The sequence below is a fragment of the Dicentrarchus labrax genome, unplaced genomic scaffold, assembly GCF_905237075.1.
Source record: "Dicentrarchus labrax unplaced genomic scaffold, dlabrax2021, whole genome shotgun sequence".
Taxonomy (NCBI): Eukaryota; Metazoa; Chordata; class Actinopteri; family Moronidae; genus Dicentrarchus; species Dicentrarchus labrax.
The window spans coordinates 17,576,350-17,597,080 of NW_026136711.1; the positions used below are offsets into that span (position 1 = coordinate 17,576,350).

The 20,731-nt window shown below is 38.1% G+C and overlaps 2 protein-coding genes across 2 annotated transcripts; one reads left to right on the forward strand and one right to left on the reverse strand.

Annotated features, from left to right (window-relative positions):
* Positions 1-42: 42 nt before the first annotated feature.
* Positions 43-7,011, forward strand: si:ch1073-456m8.1 (nuclear ubiquitous casein and cyclin-dependent kinase substrate 1). The gene is made up of 6 exons (XM_051416185.1): positions 43-261; positions 638-712; positions 2,359-2,397; positions 2,637-2,798; positions 2,953-3,036; positions 3,990-7,011. Exons 1-6 carry the CDS (start codon positions 169-171, stop codon positions 4,518-4,520), a joined length of 984 nt encoding a protein of 327 aa, XP_051272145.1. The 5' UTR covers positions 43-168; the 3' UTR covers positions 4,521-7,011.
* Positions 7,012-7,693: 682 nt separating this feature from the next.
* Positions 7,694-16,438, reverse strand: avil (advillin). The gene is made up of 20 exons (XM_051416136.1): positions 16,321-16,438; positions 15,919-16,026; positions 15,595-15,669; positions 15,210-15,406; positions 15,021-15,129; positions 14,834-14,944; positions 13,701-13,906; positions 13,538-13,616; positions 13,222-13,320; positions 12,601-12,754; positions 12,377-12,477; positions 11,624-11,761; positions 11,260-11,418; positions 10,933-11,112; positions 10,072-10,229; positions 9,842-9,986; positions 9,498-9,686; positions 9,344-9,418; positions 8,740-8,850; positions 7,694-8,098 (listed from the first exon to the last, which is right to left on the reverse strand). The coding sequence occupies exons 2-20, from the start codon at positions 15,976-15,978 to the stop codon at positions 7,985-7,987; spliced, it is 2,460 nt and encodes an 819-aa protein (XP_051272096.1). The 5' UTR covers positions 15,979-16,026; positions 16,321-16,438; the 3' UTR covers positions 7,694-7,984.
* Positions 16,439-20,731: the final 4,293 nt, after the last annotated feature.

Genomic DNA, 20,731 nt, shown 5'->3' on the forward strand with positions numbered 1-20,731 from the left:
TGTTAAAAAGACAGTTTGGTCCCCGCGGCTTTCCGTAGATCACGGCCTGGGCGTCGGCAGTTCACAGTGAGTTTCTGCGTAGGCAACCAAACACCACTTCACCCAGGGAGCTCGGAGGTGTCTGTTACGTAAAAAAGTTAATATAAAACATTAAAAGAAGAAACTAACATGCATTCAGTCAGTGTGGACGGGTCGCCGAGGAAACGGACGTTATCTCGAGGACTGAGCGAGGACGAGTCTCTCCGCAGCATTATTAAAGAGGTGAGGAAGAAACACTGACTCCTTACTGACGGGTTAAAGCTACAGCTACAGCTAACGTCAGGGCTTTTAAAGACACTAAAATAACATAAAATGTTGGCGGTTGGGGGTGTTCAGCCATTTTGTTACCGGTTACAGATTGATCAGGAGCTGTGTGTTTCTCTGTCAGGCCCCGGAGCTTCACCTCACTTCCCCTTTTTATTTATTCTTAGCTAGCTTGTTGTGTTTGTGCTCCGACTGTGTGACGATGAGAGGCTCCACCTGATCTCTCTCTCTCTCTCTCTCTGTGTGTGTGTGTGTGTGTGTGTGTGTGTGTGTGTGTGTGTGTGTGTGTGTGTGTGTGTGTGTGTGTGTGTGTGTGTGTGTTTCTCCTTATTAGACCGAGACCTCGTCCAGGCGTCTGACACGAAGCGACAGCCGAGCAGGCACCCTGAAGAAGAGGAGTGACAGTCAGGTAGGAGCCAGGAGCCAAACATCTGGCTTAATCTCACCTGAGTGTCTCCAGATTGTTTGTCTCATGGGCCAGTATCATTGCCATGTAATGATAACACAGGAGCAGTAATACTAAAGCACTGATTTCTTCTCCTACTCCACCGCTTTTCAGAAGTAAATGTTGTACGTTTTACCCCGATAACTAACATTTAATTGGCAGCTATAGTCAGATTAGGATTGTGCATAAAGTAATAATAAGTAGGGCTGCACGATATGGTTAAAACATCATATTGTGGTTGTTATTCACAGATGTTGCGATATGGTTTGTGATTCTTACATCATACATTTATATCTTCATTGAAAACAAATATAAGAATCATGATGATGTGACTGTTTTACTGTGGTCTGTACCAAACAAACATGTTTTATTAAATCTGGAGATCAGAGCATCTCTTCAGAACTACAGTAGTTTTATAATAATACGTTAGGTTACTGTTTTGTCATAAAATGACAGTTTCTGTGATTTGCATATTGCACTTGCTCATATTTCAGTAATATTTTGATTAATTGTGCAGCTCTAATAATAGGCTTATCATGTTGTTACATAATAAACAGTGATTCCTAATCTCTATTTCTTTGTGTCTCTCCTTACCAAACAGCACTCTCTAGCTGGGGCCTTTGTTATGGTTTAGATGTTTGTTTGAATAACTGTTTGACTCTAAGGAGATCACATTATCCAATATTTCACAAAAAGCAAACATAAGAGAACTCATTAGTCATTTTAGCCCCTCAGATTTATCATCTGGTCCTTTTGGAGGGACCACTAGTCATAAAAATGTCACATATAATAATATATCAGTTATATGGGGACAAATTTGAACATTAACTTGTGTTAAAGTGAGTATTTTCAGATTGTTGTATTGATACAGCTTCCACCGCTGCACTTGAGAAACATGAACTTGAGATACAGCTGTATATCTATATTGTGTGTTTGGTGTCTTATGTCACAAAGTTTATTTACAGAAAATCCAAACTTACATTTAATCAACTTGTTGGGGAAAAAAGTGTGTTCCTGTCAGCATGTTGAATCAAAAGCTGTGTTTCTTTGAAAACATAATGCTATCTCTGTCAGGCACTAATTTCTGTTGTGTTGTGTGAATTTGACACTACAGAGGTTAAAAAGGCAACGAGTCTGATGCAAATAAATCTTCATAAGCCAGTGTTAAACTAAATCCTATGACCCATTCGTTTTCTATTATCTGATAGAATATGACCTACGAATGTCGGCTATATTGACACCGCAAATGTTTCTATCGTACTTAATCACATATTGTGTTTTGAGAGCTGTTTCGAACACGGTGCCTCTATATTACAGTATTTAGATAAGCTGAGATTTCAGTGTACAAAGTCTGAGACTCGTCAGAGTTGGTGACGCTAGAAGATTAAGAGGAAAATAAAGTAAAAACAAAGGGTCAACCAGGTGAAGTGTTGGTGCTCTTCAGACAGATTATAGGTTCTGCTGCCACAGCTAACAATCCTATCTGACCCTGTCTAAACACAATGGACTCCTTCAGTTCACTTACTAACATAATGATGTATTTATTTTGTGAACTAACTCTATGGTAATATTTAATGCTATAATTGTTAATGTTTTTTGTTTCTTTTCAGCAATCTGACCAGGACCTCTTCATGGGACTCCCAGAAATGGTGAGCTGCTGCTTCTTCTAATTATGACGCTGTTACAATGTAAAGTCTTGTTCACAGTCCTGTCACGTCTAATAGACTGCAGGGATACATATTGCTTTACATATTGAGGGGTTGTCATGCTTCCAGATGAGGCCTCCCACTGATGCCTCTGAAAGCTTGCTAAACACTTCCCACCCACTGACTGGCATGCGTTCCTCTAAAGTTGCCCACGCTGATTTGTAACTGTGTTTGTGGTGTAGCTGGAGCTGCAGGCCAGCTATGACGAGGTGGTGCAGGAGCTGCGTGGGCTGGAGGTCGAGCGAGAGGCTCTGTTGTTCCAGGTGGACGTCCTGCAGGACACGCTGGAGGGTGTAGAGGAGCTGCTGGCTGAGGCCCAGAGGGAAGCTGGACAGGCTAGTTTGGTACGTTGAGGCCACATAAATACCCCACTTCAGCCACCTATTAGACATGTTTTAGTCTTCATCATTTTAATGAGAAGTTTGTTTTTGTTCCTCGTAATAAAATATGACGCTAACAAGCTGCCGGGTCCTCTCATTAACGCTTCTGCATTTGTAGGAGCTGGAACGAGAGAGGGAGGCCAAGAAGAAACTGGAGAGCATGGTCAGCTCTCTGATGCAAGAGGTGGAGAGATTAAAAGAGGTATGTGACATTTAGAAGGAGAAAATTACACACTCTTAGAGAAGCACCAGGTTTTTGAATTAATGTGACATAAAGCCTGTGATATAACGGTTTGTCAGGAGTGTGATCACGTCTTATTGAATGTGAATAATGGAGATGGTGCGTGATTTGTTTTCCTTGATATCTAAGCTATTGTTTCTCTGCCGAGTTATTCTAATAAGTAACTATATTACTTGCTATGGCCGTACATAATGTACTGTAATGTTACACTCAGTTCCTCATGGTGTATTTTTAGTTTGTTCATTGTAAATAAGGGACATACAGTATTGAATTTGCACATAAACGAATGATATTTACTGTGAAATGAGATGTTTGATGGCGTATTCCCTGGGAAATAATGTCTAATGTTATTTTTTGAGATAAACTCAAAGCAGTTCATTCTGCATTTATAAATCTTGCATCACAGAAGTAGTATGGAGGTAAAGAAAAGCCATATGGATTTTAAATTCATAAGCACTTCAAAGCTTCAAAGTATGAAATTTAATGATTAATAAATGAATGAACGAATGATTAATAAATGAAAATGTAAAAAAAAAAGTTTAAATTTGATGGGTGAAATTCCAAAATACCAATATTCAAACTTGAACTTTTCTTGAATCAATCAATCTTTGTTCTGTCGGTTAAGTTCTATCAGTCAATGAGGGGAATTGACACATAATAAATATTGCAGTATCATAAATTGAGCGATGTTTAATGTTCAACATTAAGTATTTATTAGTGATTCAATTTCAAAATCATCTATTCAGTTGCTTATAAACAAACATTCTCATGGCTTGTTTTTGCTTCCGTATTGGTAGAGATGGCTTTACATTCACAAATCTGGCTACTTTAAACAAAATAATAACAAAATAACTAAGCAACTATAGTTTGTTTAATGTTAATTTTCTTATTGACAATTACATTTCTCTCTGCAGGAGAGGAATAACAAACCGTCCGCTCCAGCGAGCACACACGGAAGTGTGGATGAGATAACGAGACAAGAACACCAAGAATTGATGACAGCCGCACACAGAGAGGACAAAGACTTGTCGCTGTGTGAAAGCCAAGGTAGAGCGTCAGAGGAAGTGGGACAGAGTGAGGAGGCGGGGGATGAAGGAAGCATCCTGACGAAGCTGCGGAAGATGGTCAGTAAGCCCCTGATCCAACTGCCCTCTCTCGCCCTGGACAACCCCATCTCTGGAGACGGGGTCCTGCTGAGGCCTTGCGAAAACGGTGTTGAGGAGGGACGAGATCCTTCTCCAGAGAGGAACGACTCAGACAGCATAAGTGCCTACGAGGATGCGTCTGCAGATACTCCAGAGCAGGAAAGGATGTTTCCGGGTGGAGCAGATCCTTTGGAGTTGCCGCATGATTCAGAGAAAGAGAAAAGTTTGACCAACAACTGCCAGGTGACTGACGGCAAGACCCCAGACCCCAAAAACCCAGACGCTTGTGTTGTGTCTTAATTCATCTGTTTTATCTACTACTGGGAAAAATTGAATTATTGATCATTTGGCGTAATTAAGAAGCTCTTTTTATTTGCAGTTTACACACTTCTGATATTTATGTTCTTGGAAAAAAAAGGCCAACAGTAACATTCAGAGCTGTAATTAGAGCTCCAAATAGCAGCTGATTAATCAAATAGTTGATCGAAAGAAAAAAATTAATCAAAAATATATTTTTTGTGCCAAGAAGAAAATGCCAAAATAAATTCTGGTTTCAGCTTCTTAAATCTGAGGATTTGCTGCCTCTCTTCATCGAATATGATAGAAATATCCGACAAATCAGACCACTTTTGACTCTGGGAAATTGTGATTTTAGAACAAATTTAATTAAGTAAATAATCGGCAGCTTAAGTGATAATGATGGTTAGTTGCAGCCCTAATTGTAATACACTGTAGTAAGTTTCAGGTTTAAATTCACAACAAAGGAACTCAGGATCCAGTGGCTTACTAGCTCAAACTCTATTAATGACTACTTTATATTAATTGCCAATAATTTCTTTTAATGTCTTAACTTTTTTGAATACGTGGATAGACGTAAAATGCTTTTACATGCTGCTTCGACCATTTACCTCTTTGGTAATCTTTTTAAGAAAGATGGTTTGTATACTAACAGCTGCCAGGACACAAGCCAGGATTTACCTGTAGACAAAACACAGAGAGCTATTTGGGCTGTTGCTGTTTTGGCTCCAATCATTACTACATAATATAAGTCTGGAGTCTAGGCTGTCTGAAGATTTCAGACATTCAACTGCTGTTCACTACATTTAAAGATATTTAGTCTGTCTGAAGGACACTTTTGATCAGTCTTAGGAAGATAAGATAAGGAGCATTGAATCAAAAGCAGGATTTTTTTAAGTAAGGGAAAATGCCATCTATTGACTGCCTCGCTGACGTAAACATTTATTTTTTTAATCTTTCATATACAGCTCTTTATCCTGTTTTTTATTTTGACTTTAGGGAAATGAATTCAGCTGCATTTGCACTTTTAAAGCTTGTTGTATTGTGGCATAAATTTTTGTCCAATTACATTAGAAACAACATTCCCTTTATAACCAAACGTGTCGGTGAGAAACAATCAGCTGACCTGCTGCAGGCTGTGTTCTGCATGGTAATACTGTATGTTTGCACATTTGCAGTTAAACTTGCTGAAATTAGTCTCTTTGGATGTCTCTGATTGCTGTATACACTTTGTATTTAATCGCAATTTTTACTGTTTATTTTTTACAATGTTACATGTTCTTTTTTTATGCTTGAGGCAAGAATAGACCCTTTCACCTCATTTGAGATAGTTTGCATGAGCACCTAAGAAGAATGTATAATGATTTCCAAACTGAACACGACATGATGTGTGTCATTATTAGTACTTTTGCACGCAGTACTTTCACACATATATATTCAATAATCCTTTGATCGAAGTTATTTACTGCAAAAATACCGTTTTGAAGGGATTTTATATTTTAATTTTGTTTGCAAAATAATGCATCACTCTTGTCATTCACTGGTTTTTTTAAGGTGGATCTTAAGCGGAATTAACAAATAATTTCAGTTTTGAGGGAACATATCATGTGACACTAACAATGTTTAAAATGGAAATTGAAATGTTGATTTTTCTCATACAGAACACAAAAGAGGAACAATATGAACAGATTTATGGACAATTGAAAAGTAGCAATGGGTTTATGGCAGCATATTAATGTTTGTATTTACTCATTTGTCTTTTTTTTGTATTACTTCTATCACACAGGCCTATTTTAGACATAATGCTGGCACACATGCTAATACTTATTATCTTTTGTGATGGCTGCCATGAGCACAAGCAGCTCAGATAGATGCTTTTTCTTCCACAAAATGAGCCTATTAACTGCTACTGTAGTACGGTTACTGTAATGCTGTTACTGTAATGCTGTTACTGTAGTACTGTTACTGTAGTACTGTTACTGTAGTACTGTTACTGTAATGCTGTTACTGTAGTACTGTTACTGTAGTACTGTTGTCAATTCTTGAACAATTTGCAACCAGCGGTGGTCAGATATTTGTACATGAACATCAACAATCATTGGTTGTCTATGTTGTTTATTCAACAGTTTTTTTATTTTCCTGTGAGATCAGAACCTGATGGGAAATCGGTTTGTTACTCTGACTTCAAATGTTTAATCAATCGATTTAAGCTTTCTTCATTGTCACAATATCACTGGTGCTGTTCAGCCTTATTTTCATAAGTGACTTTTTGACAGTTCATCAAGTAATTAGATTTACATTTTTGTGTTTCATTTTCATACAACAATGCAAAAAATATGTTCTTACTGTAATTTGATGTGTTTAATGGGTCTAGATATTTTTGACTTGTCCTGAGCTTTGTATTAAATGTTCAGCTGTAACTGTAAATGAATTTATACTTGTAAGTGAAATTACATTCCAGACATATCAAAATAAAAGGAGTGAATAACGCTGACACTGACTGGTCATTTGTTTTGACTTACATTTGAAATATTCATGACTGCAGTAATAAAGGAATCACCCGACATTTAATACCAACTACCTGAAACAAATGCAGGGATGTGGGAGAAATTCATTAAGACTCCTCTTCGGCTTCTGTTTCAAAGATGTTAGTGAAGTAACTGGGTGAACAGTTAAGCTGACTTCTGGGTCTAGTTTAGTTTAGTTACTCTATTTATTTTGAGTTTTTCACTTAAAGGCAGAGATCTGGACAGTTATGATGCTAAAAATCAGGAGAATTTTGGTGGTCACTAAAGGGTTTGGATATGAACTTGAAATCAAATGTCACTTCCTCTCTTTTCGAGATAATTGAACAAGTTTTTCATTCTTTTGCCTAAAATATTTTGGCCTGACCTGCTATTACATTATTTGTCCAACAGATGGCAACATATGTCTTGTGATGAGTGAGCTCAGAGTTAATGAAAGTTACATCAATGTTTGTTACACTGAGTTTGAACTACATGTATTTTACCCATTTACAGCTCTGGTATTCATAAATAGTTTTTAATGTCTAATTGGTCTTTTATCATATAAGTTTGTATTCACTTTCACCAGGGATATAAATTCTTCATCATAGGATTAATCTGATGTCTCAGTGTGGAGGAGATGATGTTTTTTCACAGAAACACACACAGCAGAATGAGCGATACAGTTTATAATGTCTCAAACTGACAGTACACATAATATTACCCCAAGACCTCTTCATCAAATGGTGTCAAATATAAAGTAAATAATGAAGTATTTAAGACTTGTATTACAGGGGTTTGAAACAACAGTATGACTCACAATAAGGAGAAGACACAAACATTAGTCCTGTCTTCAATAAGGAGATTGAGCCAAAGTGGAAAGTCAGTAATTGTAGAGAGACAAAGAGAGACCTCCTGTTGTCTTTTAACAGTAAAAGTGTACAAAGTACAGAAAATATATAATCAAAACATCCTCTTTTCTTTCTTCATGCTCAGTTGTTTCCACCGCGGCAGACTAGCAAAGTCGTCTTTGGTGATTCCAAACACGTCGTTGAAGTCAGAGTCAGAGAGGTGTTTCTGATAACAAATGAGCAACAAGGCAGTATTCTTTTACTTGAGTTGGTGTTGAACACATCTGCTCTACAAGATAAACATCTTATCACTGATACTATACAGCAGCAAAGCATCATGGTTCAAACAAGGTAACTGTTAATAAATGAGTGACTCTTGAAAAATAACTGAACTTGAAGACTTGAGAGAAAAATAATGCTAAAATTTAATTTTATGGGTCCATAATTTCCCAACTACGTAATTTCATACTAATTATAGGGAAAATAGAGACAGCTGGTTGGCTAAGCATAGCTACACAGATGGCTTACAATTCAAAATATGAACATATGAAGGTTTCCAACAAAAAATATAATTAACTAATCTTTTCTTGGTTTTAAACTGAGCTTTTCTTTGAAGAAAATTCCTCCAAAAATGGAGTGCTACCAAATTCATAATTTCCACTCTGGATAATTTCATGTGGCATTTGGAGGGAACTGCTTTCTTTTACTTTTTGATTGTTACATAGTGAACGTTTAAAAGCTCCAAATAAAGCTTCACTTTGATAGAGTGTGTGCTATTTTCCACAAGTTATACAGTATATCACCTTCTGTTAGTAGAGGGCTATATTTCACTCTATAAAATAACAAAACACACACACACACACTTACTTCTTTATTTGTTGGGTCAACACCTTCAGGCAGTTCGCTGGCAAGCTTGTTGACCAAAGCGTCGGGTGGAAAACACTGAAAGATTCTCTCACTGTCGACACAGTTCGACTCCTATAAAGTCACATTAAAGTTCTGGTTAAGATTCTTCATTGATGTATTATATTTTAATCAATATATCACTTATTGTTGTGGCTTTGAATTGACTCTTAAAACACATTGTCAAGTGTTGGTAGGAGGATGGGAGATATATAAGTAGAGTACTTTATTAATGCAAGTTTTTGACTACTGTTGTCTGACTTCTTATACATATTCAATGTTTGACAACAGCAGTGGAAAGACTAACAAAGATGGTTTTGGTGAGTTTTATCCAGTTTGTGTCTGCAAGGTAAATTTAGTGTTTTTGTAAATGCAGTCTGGTGGGCTGTGGAGCTCTAGTACAGTGACTGACAGTGGCAGTAAATTACACACATATATATAATCTAATTAACTTATCAATTATCCCAAATGTAACCTGTGCATGAAGAAGAACAGTAAAATGTTGCCAACCACTGTATCAGACACAATGTCTGTTCCCCAAAAAGCTCAAAAAATGAAAATGACTTACAGTTACAGTTGGAACATTAACAGGTGACACTTCATCTCCCAACTCCTTCTTCAAGTCCTCGTAGCTCTTTCCTCCCTACAAGAAGGAAATGTTAGTCAGTGTATGTTTGTCACTCATCAATGTACACGTTGATGCTCTATTTCCAAACACTCACGCTCCATTTGGAGGGGTCCCAGGCTGTGAACCACCCAGTGAAGGTGGGCGGCTCAAATCCTTGCTTGATCATGACGATGGGGGTGTCTGGGTCTCTGGTCCCCGGGTGGGTGCGCAGGTACTCTTGGCTCGTGACCACCGCTTCTTTACGCTCTACCTCATTGGCATTTTTACCGATCCAGAGAAACAGCTGAAACCAACAATAAGAAAAAGGCTGAATGGATTTAACTCATTTATGATTTACCTAAGTAAAATGGCAGTATGAATATATATATATATATATATATATATGTATATATATATATATATATATATATACATATATTCATCACAAACACCTTGTACCTGGTCCCATGTGTCCAGCAGCATGATATCATCCTCATAGAGGTCGTCCTGTGTGAACTGAGTCACCTCGGTCACAATGAAGCAGCCCGTCTTATTTGAGCATTCAAACAGGCGTGGATGGTGATCTGAAACTGTCTGCTGTAATCTGCAGTCAACAAGTGCGTTACCCTCACTGTAACACTCACAAAGCTCATTTGTAAATATTAGCATCATATTTGTGTCATCATCACCTCTTGTCACTGGCGTAGGGAGCTTTCCCTCCAAGCAACTCCCAGAATTCAATGGGTTCCTGACCCTCTGCCACAATCTCCTCAGAGCCTCTCTGGGAGTTCTGGGCAATCACAGAGCTCACCTCCTTCGCCATGGCTCTCTCATCTCCACTCGATCCCTGGCGACAAAAAGCTGTGAGCTATGTTGTCATGGACATTACGATCTAATTTGATCAAAATAGTTTGACCCAAGAAAACTTCAACAGGGCAGATGTTTGCTGCCAGACAGGCTTGAACCAGGTCCTTCCTGTCTTGGTATAGTACACTTTATGGTCAAAAGTATGTGGACACCCAGACATTACACTCCATATACAATTGATGAACAATATATTCTCCATTCTTCTGGGAAGACTTTTCCAGTGGATTTTTGATCCTAGCAGCAGGGATTTGTTCCCATTCAGCCCCAAGAGCATCAGTGAGGTCAGGTACTGATGCTGGGCGATAAGGCCTAGCTCAATCCATCCCGAAGGTGTCTGATGGGGCTGAGGTCGGGGCTCTATATAGGTTAATTCTCAGGGTATTGTCATGTTGACACAGAAAAAGGTCTTCTCCAAACTGTTGTGTAAAGCATCATTGTACTCTGGAGCATTAAGGTTTAAATGGAACTGAGGTGCGTAGTTAAAAAAAAATGAAAACAAGAAGTGTACAAAAGTTTCTAAATACTTTTGGCCAGTATTTTTTATATGTATATATACATATACATACATATACCTTTCTGTAATTGCAGATACACAAATGTTGACATACTCAAATACATAAAATACAAAAAGTATCGTATTCTATTGTTGGTTCAGTTTCTCTATCCGATGTTAAAATCTTTACCTTTCCACACCACAGATACATTCCTGATTGGCTTCTTAGTAAAAACACATCATTGGAGTTGAGAGAGGTTGCCAGCGCTGAAACCTCGATGGCTTTTGTGTTGGATGGGTCAGAACCGTGGACCTGGAACAACCTTATCGGTGGTTCTGGATCAGAAGACCCCTTTCTAGACGTGCCCCCCTAACAGAAGAAAGAGAAAATCTTCTGTACTGTCATAAAAACTGTAAACACCTGCCAGTAGAGAATATAATCCTCTTATTGAAAAGCCTGTAGAAATAATAAAGTAAACAGAATGTTAAAGTGAAGTGATTATAAATACAGTCGTACCTCGAAGATGACCATTTTACCCTTGAAAATTGCCATAAAGTGTCTTGGTTCTTTGCCCATCGTTATTCTCACTTGAACCGGCTCACCACCGTACTTCTGATCCAAGTCCACAGCCTGAAAAGCTGAGGCTGCCAGTTCATCCTGTGTCACATGTCGCCCCTGAAATAATATGTGGTGAAGTAAATTTCATCCTATAATACAGAGATAATCAGAAAAATCCAATGCAGGGACAGTGAGGGATTGACTATTTTATAAGCAACCTTGTAATTAACTTTATGTTTCAGTGTATGATCTTATATTATTATTATTATTATTATTATTATTATTATTATGTAAGACACTGGGTGTTACGGCAAATCCTCACCTGCCATATATAGAGCAGGTAACACTTCTTGTTGTTAACCAAGTAGGTGTAGAGGATAAGGTAGCAGTCCCCTCCGTAGAAGTATCCGTACCATTCAGGGTCCACAGGGACAAGCTCCAGATTCTCAATTCTCCACACCTTGGCTCATCAAAAAGGTAACACTGAATCACAAATGGCAGAAAACTGCCGGGGCCTGAAGTGCTTATAGTTTTAAACAAACCACAGAGAGCAAAGCATCAGCACCATCTTTATTTCTTGTGTGTTTCAGAGTTACATTTAAAGTCTGTAGGTGCACTAGTGACCCCATGAGGCTATCATGCTCATCACACATTAACATGTTGGATGGATGGATGAAGAATGGAGAGCAAACTTTGCTGTTCTGTACTACTGGTAAGAAATATAAAGCAACAAGTTCATTTTCTGTATAGTGGCCATTTTATGACATCTCAGATTCAGCTTGTTGGGCACAGATTAGCATGTTAACAGGCATTTTATTACTGTTTCACATATATTGTAGCATGTTAGCATTCTAACATTAGCATGCACTCATGTCACAGTTAACATAGTAACATCATCATGCATGCTGAACATGTTAAATGTGATTATGTTATAATATCGCACACTGTGTTAGCACTGATCTCAATGTACAGCTGAAACTGACAGTATTCAGTCATCGGTTTTGGGACCTGTTAATACAGTAGATGATAGACTGATCCTCCTCAAAGTAAATTCAGATTAAATTGTCACAGATACCTCCACTTGACCTGTGCCATTGTCCACCATTCGCTCCTGTGCAGCGACCTCTGGCATCACGTGCATCAGAGAGGCATCAAATTTTTCTTGTGTGATGTGAGCTGAAGCAGGATATGATCACAAAACAAAATAATTGATTGAAAATAAACTGTTTTTAATTTAAAAAAATATTAGAAGCAATAGGTACTTTTTTAGTCACTTTGTGAATTTAGGAACACACATACCCACTTTCCCTCTTGTATGCACTTTGCCCAGACCTTGAGTCTGGTCCTTTACAGTCCAGCTCTGGAACAGCTGCTTGAAGAGAGCCGACTCTGCCCCGTCGTTCACCGTTTCCACATTTGTAGTGATTGGGTAGTTTTTAGCTTTGATGAACTCCTATAACAGCCAGTCAGAAACAACATAGGAAATACACCTAGTTGTCAGTTTATTAGGTACACCTACTGCGGTCTAATACAAACGGTCCTTACCTGTAAGGAGTAACTGAGAGTAAACGCAGCGTGCAAGAGCAAACAAACACAGGCTAAGAATACATGTGAAGGTCTGATGTAGGGTCGGGGCCGTGCCATTTTTCAGACGGCCTTTTAGTTTGAAAACAAATGCTCACTGCTCTGAAGGCTCATTGCTCTAAAAATACACACTCTTCCTGAAGTTGCACCATTACAGTTTCCCATTTTTCCTCGTCTAAGCGTTAAAAGTTTGTGTTACACACTTGGTTGGTAACAGGCTGTCGGACAGATGGCTTTCATGACCAAAAAGTCATTTTTGGAACATTTTTCCGATTATTGGGGGTTTCAGAATAACGGGCTGTGGGAACAATGGGCGGTCTCCATACAGTAACTCACCAAAGCTCTGCCCATAGCAGCCTGTTTTTCGGCTTTGTTGGCTTTCTTCCCCTTCCACACAAAGATCTTCGTCCCTCCCTGATCCAGGAAGTAGCAGTCCTAAAGAGATAATTAAATTAAATATACATGACTAAATCATTTCATACCATCTGACTATTTTATCTTCACCTCCTTGACTGGTTTGAGTCCAAAGAGCAGTCCAGTCTCAGGAGGTAAAGGCCTTTAGCGATACAGGAATAAACTCACACCAAGTTTTATAGTGGCACTGGCATTCATCTTGATGTAGCCATAATAAATAGTGTATCCACCAACTCACATCATGATTGAGGAGATCCTGAGTCAGTGGTCTGTTAGCAACTTCTGTGACCTTCATCTGACCATCTGCATCTGACACACTGAAATGAAGACACAAACAAATAAGAAGAAACCGAACAACACTTCAACTGCACATGGATTTATCCTCATCGCGGTCAGCTCACTGGTAAAGCGTGAGTTTTGACTTTTGTTCCTGGTCAGCAGTTTCATCTGGAGGTCCATTCGTCAGTTCGGAGGTCCTTTCTCCAAGAACACCATTCAGGATCTCCATGTTCTGAGGAGAATTGCTCTCTGCTTCACCCTCGATCACTCTGATCTCTGCCCGACCTCCTCTCTCTCTGTCTCGGATGTCTTTGGCCAACAACATGCCCTGAGAATCAGAGTTACAACACAGAAAAACACAAACAATTCTGAAATCTCAGGCATCAAATTAAAAAGCAGTAACAGATGTTGAATGTGAAAAAAAAGGAAATGTACTACAGAATTTAAAAGTGAGATGTGAGATTTTTACCAGGCAGGGAAATCTGACAAAAGATAGCATTAACTTGCTTTATGGGAAATGTAGGATCCAGTTTTATCTCTTAAAGGCAGCACATTTCTGGCTCTTTTAATTTGTCTCTTGCCTCCCAACTTTGTAGAAATACAACACTAAATCACTGGAGAACCAATTTAAATTATACATCTTATTATTACCTCTAAGTTGACCAACTAGTCATTTCATCTACTTTTCATCGTGGACTTCCAATGTTGCTTTGTCATTATATTGGCATTATTCTGACATGTAACTTGTAAGCTAACTATTGGCTAAATATATCTGAAGTAACTTAAATGGTTGGTAAACAAAATGATGTAAACTCCTAGAATAAGAACATTATCAGCCTAAAGGTTTTAGACCTCACCACTGTGCTGTTATATATTCTGTGTGTGGTGGGGTAATGAATCATTCAGAGCCTCCAGCCTTTTTGCAAGAAGAATAAAATGAGCTTTGACTATTTACTCCCACAAATTTCCATAAAGGTTTAATGATCATATTTGGATCTGGTGAGGGCAGGACAGAAAGCACCCAGTTACTGTTAGACTATCACGTGCATCCAGATAGAAGACTGGACTTATAAAGCAGTGTCCTTTAAATAACAGTAAGAAGGTAAAGATATTGTTATGTTATTATGGAACATTGGAAAATAAAGGTGCAAATGTATTCACTGGTAAGATGAAAAATAAGTTGATAGGAGTGGAATAATGTGAATTGTGAACCCAGCAGTACACACAAGCACCCACACAGTCACAGAAATCTTACTTTAAGCTTTTCCTGTTTGTTACTCTTGGGTCCGTTCCACTGAACAATGGTCTTGCCAATGTCCAACAAAAACACATCCCCAAGGTTGAAGCTATTCCAGCTCATCTCCACCTGAAACAAATTAAAGCATAAAGCCCTCTTTCTCTGTCCTAAACTGTTACATAACCGCTGTGAAGCAGGGGCTCACCTCCTTTGCAATCACCCTTTTCTTCCCTTTGACGTGAAGCAGCCTCTTCACATCGTACGTGTTGGTCTCAACGTGCCTCATACCTGTTGCAACTCCACCTTTCTTAAAGCTGAACAAGATCAGGAAGATGATTTGTATGGTTTACTGTGTAGAAATGATGGCCTACTGTGGGGGAACATTTTCACTCACATTATTCCGTGTTTGAAGTAGCCTCTGAAGGCATCAGACTCGTGGTTCTGGACCTCGCGGTGCTGGACCGGAGTGGCACCCAAGAACTCATCGAGCTGGATGGTGTAAACAGCGGCTGCACCCTGTTCATCCTGAGTGGACTGACAGCCGATCCAGTAGTGGATATCATAACACAGAGAGCTGCTCACCTTCTGAGTCTGGAGAAAACAGTGTGTGTGTTTGTGTGTGTGTGATGCTGTCTGATGTACTACAAGCATTTTGTTCCTGCTGCATTATGCAAAATACATTAATAAGTCTATAAATACAACAGTGGGCTTTGCTAAACAAACAAGCAGCCCTGGCATCCAAAACCACAATGATTCATTAATCATCTTCTCAGACTTACAGATAGAAGTACGTAGCAGTCACCCTCATAAAAGTTTCCATAAGATTTCTCTGGGACTTGTACCAGCTCCATTTTCTGTTGCACAGAGAGAAGGTGTCCATTTACAGTGTTATATCAACCACAAAAAGTCTGTGTCATATCTAAAACAGGTATTTCTCAATCCTGTTTATTCTTTTTTTTTACATCACCACTGCTGTTTGAGTCTTTTCCTCCTGGAGTAGCAGACTTTTGTTTCTTTCTTTTTTACCGTGAAACTTAACAGCTGATTCAGGAAAGTTTCAGTCCACATTCACTATTGCAGCAAGAACTGTAAAAACAAATTACCTCAATTCTCCAGATTATAATCCCGGGGGTGTGAGTTACTGCTCTGAATGTGTACTCCATGTTGCTCGGATGCAAAAATGACACTTTTGTTGCTTGTTTTTTCGTTTTCTGGAACAGAAAATTATTATCAAATCACTAATGCAAAACACCAACGTCATACATTTTTTGGAGCATTAAATACAATTTCCTTCTATACACACACACAGACACACACACATACACACACACACACACACACACACACACACATTGTTGACATTGCTTCAAAAAGTTTTCATCTTTAGTCTTTTTTTCTATCGATAAACTGCACAAAATAAGATTTAGCCGACTGAAATAGAAACCGCCAAGAAACAGCCAACATGATCAAATCTCAAAAGGTATTTTTTATCAAACAAAACATACCTGTTGTTCTTGATTAAAGACTTTCCTGTGTGCCTATGATCGTCCAACAGCTGATTTTTTTATTTGATAAGACGAGGCCCTCATACCTCTTCCCCTTTGTGCCCCTAGAACATTTGCCTGTGTTTGCATGTTTCAGAACTTTCACTGAGTTCTGCCCAATCACTGAGGAAGACACAAAATCCTGTAGGCAAATGTGCTGGAAAAAAAGGATTGACTCATATTCAAATGCACACAGACACACACAGCACCATCGTATACATCTTCCAGCCCACTCGGCCCTGTACCGATTCGCACCATATAAGGATATATGTACAGCTATGGGTAGATGGATAGATAGATAGATAGCTCTATAAAGTGTTAATTAGCTTTCAGAAGAATGATATATTATAACACATTAATATAATTGTTGGTCATGAAGATAATTACTTGTCTTATTAATAATAAAATATTATTAGTAGTAGTATTAGTATTAGCTATAGTAGCAAAAGTAACCAAGCTTTATTTTCAGTATTATAATATAGCTTATTATCCACCGTGCATGTTACAAATATGATAATGATGACGTAAACTTTTACACACACATACACACATACACATTACACTATGAGGTCAGGCCTAGTTGTGCGTGACGGTGGCACTGCCGGCACACAGACATGTAGGACAGAAAACAATGGTAAGAACAAAGGTATGGACCCGTCTGCTCCCTAATGTCTGCAGAGAGGTCACTTTAAGAAGTTTTTATCAACTAAATACAAACTTGCATGCATTTGTTTGAAGTGAAACTGTTGTTGGAGTTCTGTAAAGCTTTTAATGGATCCAGAGGGAGCTGTGTGAAGTCTATTAAATTGGATTGGTCACTCGAGTCAGGTTCATTTGGGGCAGAAGACTTTTGAAGACAAGTTTGAAAATAAAAGAAATCTGAGGGTGTGAAGATAGAAAGAAGTGAGATTACCAAACCTCTGTAGCCCGCTCCCCATCTCTACTTGAAGCTTTGGTGCCTTTAAATAAAGAACTAAGAAAACAATATCTCTGACTCTGCTGCACGATTTTGATCTATTCTTTAAACTATTCATCGTGAGTCGGACAACTTTATAGAAGTCCAAGACTAAATTGGCGGAAAAACACAGTCACATCAAAGACAATCTGCTGTTACTGGGTGTGGACAATACCACAAAATTTGGTTCCGATCTGATACCAAGTAAACAGGAACAGAACAGCCATGTACCACAATATAGGGAGAACCATGTGCTATGATTGATGACGTGAATGCACAGACTGAATACGTCTTCACATCTTTATTAGTTATTAAACAAACTTTAGGAATTTATTTTACTATTCTCTGTAAATTACATAATACTTACATATAATCACATGTATGTAAGAACAAAAGACAATGTTTAATAGTAAGTAACAAATGTTTGTTGTGTGAAATCTCTGAACTAACAAGAGGAGCTTTGTTAGTTGACCCGCCCTCCCCGACTTCACAGAAGTTATTTTCATACACACCACATGAACTCACACACTCGCACATACTGGTTTGTTAGAAACTAACATAATATAACCTTTCAATCATGTCATTTAATAGTCATCTTATACTGTTTTTACAAAAGTAAAGCAAAAGAACAGTCTAATTTAGTGTTTTGTCTTTTTGTCTGTATAGGCCTACTCATTTTTTAAAAAATAAAATGAAAACCAAATGAATAATAAAAAAAAAAAGATGAATATTCAAATAAACACGTCCTTATACAAACAAACCTCAACCAATGATGGCGTAATTCAGACGAAGAGAAGTCATAAACTCACCTCACACTACCATGAATTACAATGACCATATTGTAAACGATGACTAATATACTGGAGCTTTAGTCGTAGCAGGATTAAACAGCAACAGCATTACTGGTGTAATTCATATGTATGAAGATGAGATTTACAAATGAGTCATAACGCTGTACAATAGACTACTGTTGGTAGAAGGAAATGACTTGGGCCAGAAAAAGATCCTCGGATATTAAAAAGTTGTCACTAGAGCTCACTGGTAGTCAGGGCTACACTATTCTAAGTTGCTCCATACACACACACACCTCCCTGGGCTTAGTATGATCTCATGGAAATTTAACTTTTGATGTACACATAGTTCTCTAAAATTAGATAAAAATGTACATGTACATGGTTAAAACCTTAAATTCTCTGTGGTTTTTAGTTCGATCCTTTATTCTTCTGCCCATCACAGCAGGGCTTTGGTGTTTTAAACATGAACCGGCTCTACATACAGACGGATGACAAATTAAAGGAAAAACCTGAATTAATCAGTTGAGAAACATGACAAATGCAGAGGATTTCATACGAGGAGTCACTGAATGGTTCGATGAGAAAGGAAATGATGTGAATCAACTTAATGAGAGAATGGAGACTAGGAGGTTTGTGTTGGTTTTTCCTTTAAATTGTCACCCATCTATATCCGTGGCTCTGGAAGAAGCTCTTCGTAAGTCTGAGAAAATAACCCTGATGATGTCAAGATGCCACATTTGAAAAAAAAAAAAATGGCGACAAGTTTCATCTCTGGCGGACAAATGTGCATTTCTAGTGGAGAAACTGTGATGAAAAAGGTTTGGAACTGTTTCACCATGAATGCATTGTGACTTTCTTTGTGCTGGTGCCCCAACCTTTTTATTTATTATTATTATTATTATTATTATTATTATTATTTTGCTCCTGCCCCTCAGACAGCCTGATTCCCCCACTGTAAATAACTATCTTTAAAGCGGACTTTTATATTCCTTTATCTAGAGGAAGAGGTCCTAGTTTGATTGCATCAGTTATTAAACTGTGTGTATGTAGACATTCAATACAATTTTATAGTATTAGTTCATCTAGTTCAGTGTTTATACTGAAAATAATGCTGTTTTGATTTGCAAAATTGATGACCCATAATGCTCAGGGGGAATTTACATATAATCATACAAGCGAGAGCATGAATGAAAGTCAGACTGCACTTCCAGCAAACTTATATAAACACTTTATGTGTCTGCACAAATGTGTCTCTGCCGGAAATTATGTCATATAGTTGAAAACAGCCAAAAGTAACTGACTCAAAACCCTGTAGAACTCAAAGGGAGAGCAAGAGTATGCTGGGATTAACTGCAGCCTGTATTAAAGCTAACTAGAAAAACACAGTAAAACCTGTTGAAACAGAGGTGTGCAGTGATATAATTTCTGACTTTTGTAACACAAGGTGCTTTTATAATTACAAGTGAGACCACAGACAGCATTATCCCTATTTCCCATTGCCCTAGTAATTCACCAGTAGCCAGACTAACTACTGTTTTTGCTGTGCTGTAGACATAAACCCACTATTACAACTATTCCTGTGCACAGGGACAGCTGGAGACATGCTGTAACATGACCAAATACTGAATGAATGATGAATATCTAAAATAAACTTACACAAGTTTCACATATTATTTTTGATTATTAATAGATTCTTTCCAGCACTATGAGTATTCCAACACTCATTACATTTCGACATGAATGGTCACTGCTTGCTACATCAGATGGATCATTAAGGTTATTTTACGCCATGTATGTTTGTGTAACAGCATTATTGATTATTATTATTATTATCAATTATAGGAGAAGAATGAACTAATTCATCAAAAAGACTGGTTCAATAATCGGTTTAGAGGCTGTGTAGTGTTTATTATAAAAAGTGTATTGAGTGGCTAGTTGAAGATATTAAGATGCTTCACAGAACAGATTCTGAAGGTCTTTTGTGCCCACAGCTGTAAAACCTTTGAACGACACGTGAAACTTGCCTGTTTCTGAAGATGTGTTTTTGGACATAATTTATAAGGTTTCATTACATTTATTGCCTGTTGTATTGGGCCCGTTTTTAGATGTCTGACTTATGATGGCACGTTTTGCTCTTAAATGATTAAATGTATCAAATACATTGTTTTTTCATTTAATGGTCTCATGAGCAACACTAATATCCTCGTCTAATATGTGTCAGCTTGTGTGTGAGCATTACAACTGTTGCTGTGTGATGTGTGTCGTCAGATGTGACCTCTTGTGACTTGTGTCTGACTCATGGCAACCAAACTAGTTTCCCTTCCGGGGATTGATAAAGTTATCAGATCTAATAATACCAATAAACTTCTGTCATCAAAATACCCAGGGACACTTCAACACAGGGAGCTGGGAATCAAACCAGGAACTACTAGACAACCCACTCTACCACCTGAGCCACAGCCACCACGTGTCCTGTCAGATGATGCACATTAGATTAAAATAAAGATACCTGTTTGGATTCGAGCTCAGAAAGAGAAATAAATCAGTCTGTAGAGCTCATTTTGTGTTCCGCAGAACTTTTCATTATTACTCTTTTGTAGAGTTTAAAACATGGGTTTGAAGT